Here is a 6,115-nt window from a genome sequence, read left to right on the forward strand (position 1 = left end):
CAGTCACCCAGTATCTGCCAGGGGTCTGGCACCGTGCCTGCACGGTGGGAGGTACACAGAGGGGTGAGATCTGACCCTTGCCAGCCTGCTGGCAACGCATTTTTCAGTGAATGCTTCTTGAACTTACTCCTGTCTCTGAGACACTGTTCTCACTCTTGCAGGAGTAGCTCTCTGAGTCCTGCTCTGACTTCTCTGGGAAGGGAGGGAGGCAGTCCCAGCTCTCAGGGCTGAGTGTATTCCCAGGATCTCCTCCTGGCCAAGGTAGGATGAGTACAGGGTTGGAGGGGAGCCCCTCTGGCTGTATGGAGGAGCTTTGCCTCATCTCCCTTGGCAGGGTCAGCGGGTCATAGCACAGAGTGAGCACAGATTGGGACACGGGAGCTGGGACATATTGGATGGGAAAGTCAGCCTGACTCTGCGGGCCCCTGGTTCCTTCCACCCCAGGGACCCTTCTCCCCACTCTCAGGTGGCTCCCACAGCCTGATGCCCAGACCCCTGGGGAGTGTTGCCCTCCCTCACCCTCTTACCCTGTGCCCTGATTTCCAGCCAGGGGCTGTTTCTGGACCTGGCCACCCTCAGGGGCCACCTCACACCAGCAGAGCCCAAAGTCTCCCTCCTTGACCCCTGGGATGCAGAGCTCTGGATGGAGGCCCCTGCCCTGCAAGGAGAAGGAGAAGAGGAGCCAGGAGGCGGACCACTGGGGGTGCGGCTTGTGCTGACATCTGTGGGTCACCAGGTCCTGTCACAGGCTCAGCATGGGAATGGCCCAGGGCTCTGAAGGGCAGGCCTGCCTGGACGTCCTCTACTCCCTTTCCTTGCTTTCCTCCTTTCCTCCTTCTTCTTCCCTTTCCCTCCTTTCCCCTTTCCCTCCATCGTCTTCTCACCAGACTTTTCCCACCCTGCCCGTGTCTCCTTTCACTCCTCACCCCCCAACCCCTCCTGCCATGTGTGTGTTCCTTGAGGCTCATCCCAGCCATCATTCCTCCTGACTCAACCCCCTCCGGCCCTAGGTGGGTGTCTTATCCTCCAGTGACCTCAGTGTGACACTTCCTGCAGCCTTTACCTGTGACGGTAGCTGCATCCCTGCCCACCACGGGGGAGCTGGAAGGGGTGAGGAGTGTTGGAGAGGCCATGGGCCCAGCTGCCTTCCTTGTCAGGCACTGCCAGGCCCAGCCTCCATCCCTACCCTCAGCAGGGAGTGTCACCTCCCATCACAGTCAGGGAGGGGATCTGTCCTCTCTGTGCTTGTTCCTGAAATGCACATGTGCCCTGGTGTGGACAAGAGAATAGCTCCCAGGGATCCAGTGTCATGCAGCATAGTCCCAGGCAGGGCCTGTCCTAGGCTGATCTTTTCTGACAAGCCAGCCCCCCACCAGCCCCAGACAGCCCGGGAGCCAGGACTGGGGGCCTGAGAGCAATGAAGAGCAGTCAGCCAGGGATTCTGGGCAAGCCCAGCGGGGCGCCTTTGTCTGGATCTCCCGGATCCTTGTGCCCACTCCCCTCTCCCTAGAAATGACTACTGCTCACAGGGTTACTGAACAGCCGGCCTTGCCTACCTGATGCCAGATGTTGCTTTGAATTCCCTTCCCCAGCATCACAGAGCATGCCCCTGGATGTCAAGATGTTTCTATGTCACAATTGTTTCCTACTTGACAGAAAGCTCTGTGAAGGTCAGTGAGGCAGGATGGGCAGGGGGGCAGGGGTAGCTGAGGGAAAAGAAGACTGACTGCCAGACAAAGGTGCCTGCTTCTCTGAACACGAAAGGGAAGCAGGAAGGCCCAGCTCTGCTGAGCTGAGAATCCATGAGCTCCAGAACCACACTGAGAGGAGAAGGCAGAAAAAGGGTGCAGGCCCAGAGCTGAGATTCGAGCCCCAGGACAACACTTAGCCTTCAACTGGTGGAGTCCCAGGGTCCTCCTCCTCGTGGGTACTGGCCAAGACTCCTGAGGAAGGGGCCTAGTTGATGCCACTCACTCTGCCGATCTTCCTGGGACCCAACAGCACTGTTCTGATCTTGTCCTTTACATTTGGGCCCCGAGATGCATGGGGTCACAAGAGACTTGGGCAAAACTTACTGGCTTTCCCAACACAGGGAATTGCAATAGAATAAAGTGATATAATTATGTCAAGCAGCAAAAATGTTTCTGACAGGGAGGCCTTCCTAGCAATGGAAGCTTATATCCGTGCAATTAGCCAACCATCCCAAAACACAGCCATCCATCCACCCAGACACCAAGCTACCAACCATCTAACTACTGAGCCAGCCAGCCAGCCACCCAATTGTCTGACTATCTAACCAGCCAGCCACTCGGCCAGACAACTTTTATGGTTGACCTACTCCCTACAATCAATCCTCTTCCCTCATTTCAAAGGTTGCCTGCCTTCTCTGGGTCCCATGTCAAAAGTATTCCTCCCAAGTCACAGTGCCCCACTGTATTATTATCACTGCACTTATCACTATTTTAATTTATCTTATTTATGAAATTGCCTACATGTTATCACCTGTCTCTGTCTGTCTAGTGTATAAAACTCCATGGAAGCAGGGGCTGTGCCTATCCGACTCACTGCATCATTTCCGATGCCTGGGAACATGGTTTGTGCTCAGCAGGCATCTGTTGGACACGTGCATACACACTTCCCTTTGTATACAGTGGTGTGAAGTGGGGAACAAAAGTAGAAGATACAGGACTAGATTCGTGCACTAACGTGCTTGGAGTTCCTGGCTCCCACACCTATGTGAGAGCCCATACGGCAAGGGCAGACCTGATTGCTGGGGTCCAATCTGTCCACAGAGCTCTGGGGCATAGAGTGTGGAAGTGATATCATTGAGAAGGAAGGTGTCCTGAAAGACATGTCACTGAAGGATGTGAGATGTAGTCAGGAAGCGTGGGTGAGTGACAGACGACAGGCAAGCTGGAGGCATCACACGCCAGGCTTGCACCTTGTGTGCATGGCATCCATGCGTTTGAAGAGAATAGATGGCCTGGGAAGAGAGGCCACACCACAGAGCAATAGCAGATATGATGAGATAGCTACAAATAGCCCAATGTTTGGAGGACAATAAATAGAAGGATTTGGTTAAGTATGAAGCAGGGACAGTATTCTGGACTCTGGGGCAGGGGTGAAACGATGGGCGGTGGGAGGGCTGAGTGCGGTCAGTCCAACCAATTCTCACTTGTTGGCTTGTGTCCTTCCTTGCTGACCTGCCCGAGGTGCTCTGCAGGACACTGAGAAATGCGACAAAGGCCTTGGGAGAGTGGTGAGCAGGTGTTCGGCTCGGTCACCTGCTTCCTCTGCTCTCCACACTGCTCTGGACGCAGATGGAGCCTTGCAGCACAATTCTCTACTCTGCTCAGGGTCACCCCGGTCACAAGCTCTCAAATGTGTGCAGAACCATAAAGTCTCTGTCTCATCATTCCCATCTCCCTCTGCCCAGCCCCATCTCTGCACTTGGTGCAGAGAAAAGCACGCAGGACTCGAAATCAGATGACCGGGACTGGACTCACACACCTGCCTCTCTCTGTGTGACCTTGGACAAGTTGTCCAAGCTTCAAGAGCCTTCAATTCCTTCTCCTGTTGGATTATATAATGGGAAAGATAACAGTCACTTTTTTTCTTAGAGAAGTCGTAAAGGTTATGTTTCCCACTGCCTGGGAAAGTGGCTACTGCATTAACTGACAGCAGAAGGAAGGCCTAACCCCTGAGTGCTGGGGGCCCTGCTCTGTAGTTCCGTCTTCCTCCATCCCTTCCCCACTGAAAAAACAACCATGCAGCTACAGAAGGGTTAAGCAAACAGGGCAGGCACTGCAGATGAGCTCGCATCCCCAGACCCTGATATCTGGCTGCCAGAGGTACTGTGAGACCCTGGAGCTGTGACTGCAGAATTGCCTTCTGTGATCAAGATGGCAGCCAACTGGGCACACAGAGTGGGTGACAACGCAGTTCCTGTACAGGGGAACCAGGGACCTAAGCCATAGGCTGGGAGGGGGGGAGGTGTTGATGGTGTGAGGAGGTGTCACACTAAGCTGCACAACAGAGTCCCGCATAATGGAGGCAGCAGACACCCGAACTTGCACCAGTCAGGCTGCTGGGGTGTGTGGGGGCGGGGGAAGAGTGCTCCCTGCACTCTCTATAATAAAGTACAATGAGATGTGGCAGGTCAGAATGGGGACAGGATCCACAAACTGTTTCCTGCTGAGTTGCTGAGGGTCTGGGAGATATTTATCTGGGGGGAGAATCGGCAGAATTAGAACACAATAGTGGTCTTTGAACCACTAGAGAGACTTGTCCTGAGTTACTTCATAGGACAGAAATGACAGGGAGCAGCAGGCAGAGTCCAGCCCAGCAGGGCGGGGTCAGAACTGCTCTCTGCTGTGGTGAGCATGTCGCTTCATTAAGCTGTGGTGGCCATGGGGCTGGGAGGGCTGTGTGCAGCACGATGGCACCAGCCATGGACACTGCGTGAGCACATGGAGAGGTCCCAGGGGTGGGAGGGAAGTCGGCTTACATTCAGCTCAGAGAACATTAGGGCTCATCTTCCAAACTTTAAATACAGAGTGTTCAACCAGGTGCCAGCATGTTCAATGTCAGGGCTGCTAGCCTCCTGGGCCCCTGATAACCACCAAGTACTGCAACCACACCCTGACGGGCATTTTCAGTGAATTATTATTTTCCAGTCTTGCCTGATTAGAATCCAGCAACTTCCATAGTAGCTGTAGTGTGGTGAGAAGGACAAAGCCTGGGGTTTCACGTGGCGCCGCCCTGGGTTTGCATCTCTGCTTTGCTCTCGTTAGCGGGGTGATTCCAGGCAAGGTTCTTAGCCTTTCTGAAACACAGTTGCCTCAGCAGTTTAATAAAGATAAAACATGCTTGCCCTAATAAAGCTCGGGAGGTTAGATGAGACGTGCTCACTGAGGAACAGGAACTCTGTGATTTTCTCCCCTTCCTTCTGTCCACACGCAGTGGGAGACAGCAGCTCCTCACTTAACTGTCTCCACACACCCAGCAGTGGGGACTGTGTCCTAGGCTGTTTTTCTAGAATTCCCGAGCATCAAGTGTGTGTGACCCAAACAGATGGTGTCACGTCCCCTGTTATGCTGTGCACCAGTCAGCTGGCCATTGACTCCCTGTCCTCTGCCTTTGCCATCTGCCATCCAGGTCCTGGGATCCAAGCAGGGACATTCTTGGACTATATTTAGACAAGTCCAAGGCCTGTTCCTTTTATAAGGTAGTGCAATTTGCCCTTGAGACCTTTTCATCTGGAGCATATCCAAGCAGCAGCCCATCCTGTCCCTGCTGGAGTATGAGCATTGGACCTTTAACTTGTCCCCATGGCCATTCACAAACATGCTGAAAAGCTCAGTGATGGCGGAGAAGGAAGAACTCGGAGCGCCAGAGGCATATTCCTCACAGGGACAAATTCCCATGAAGTCTGCCCGGAAAGAGATTATATTTAAGTGAAAACAAACAACAAACATGCATTTGGGACCAAGATTAAAACAAAAACTTAGAAACTGTAAAGGGAAATAAAATATAGGCACAAATTGTTCCTTTGAGGTATAAGGAAGTGATCCTGGCTGAGACTCAGCTGGCTCCGAGGAACACAGTGGCCGTCCCCACACAATCCTCTGCCCTCAGACTGTCTCCTTCAGTCACTGCATGAGTAGCTGGTAGGGGGACGTGGAGGGAGGGAGACATGGGTCAGAGAGTGAGTTTGGTTTTTCAAGCCAGCCCTAAGGACCAGTCAGATTCATGACCACGGTCCTCCGCCGACCGAAAAAGGATGTATGTAGAAGAGGAACAGTCACTTTGAAAGGGACTTTGCATACTTCAAACATAAGCCTTTCGATCAGGTGACAAGCCTGTCATGGTTAACTGGTCCTAGGAAAATGCTGAGGCTCTCTAAAAGTAAGTCGCCCTGTAAAATCTCACCTCCCATCACAGAACAGAATGCGGGGAGCTGCTTTCCTACCCTTTCCTGATCTGCCCTGGTGCCCCGGCAGCCTCCTTTCTTTCTACAACTTCACTTTCCTTTTGAGACAGCACCAATGAGGCTTTTGAGCTGATTTCACAGGGTGAAAATGTCATCGGGAGCAAGGGAGTCTAAGAATGTAAT

The 6,115-nt window shown here is 53.1% G+C and overlaps 1 protein-coding gene across 1 annotated transcript in view; it reads right to left on the reverse strand.

The window, feature by feature from the left end:
• FCRL6 (Fc receptor like 6) overlaps window positions 1-1,081 on the reverse strand; it is a 2,817-nt gene extending 1,736 nt beyond the window's left edge. Inside the window, 8 exon segments of the mRNA XM_012808484.1 lie at window positions 76-139; window positions 142-201; window positions 204-305; window positions 308-346; window positions 349-381; window positions 528-553; window positions 555-739; window positions 1,064-1,081. Coding sequence (XP_012663938.1) covers window positions 76-139; window positions 142-201; window positions 204-305; window positions 308-346; window positions 349-381; window positions 528-553; window positions 555-739; window positions 1,064-1,081 — 527 coding nt within the window.
• Window positions 1,082-6,115: the final 5,034 nt, after the last annotated feature.

The sequence above is a fragment of the Otolemur garnettii genome, unplaced genomic scaffold, assembly GCF_000181295.1.
Source record: "Otolemur garnettii isolate 467f Iridium unplaced genomic scaffold, OtoGar3 scaffold00091, whole genome shotgun sequence".
In the NCBI taxonomy this organism is placed as follows: domain Eukaryota; kingdom Metazoa; phylum Chordata; class Mammalia; order Primates; family Galagidae; genus Otolemur; species Otolemur garnettii.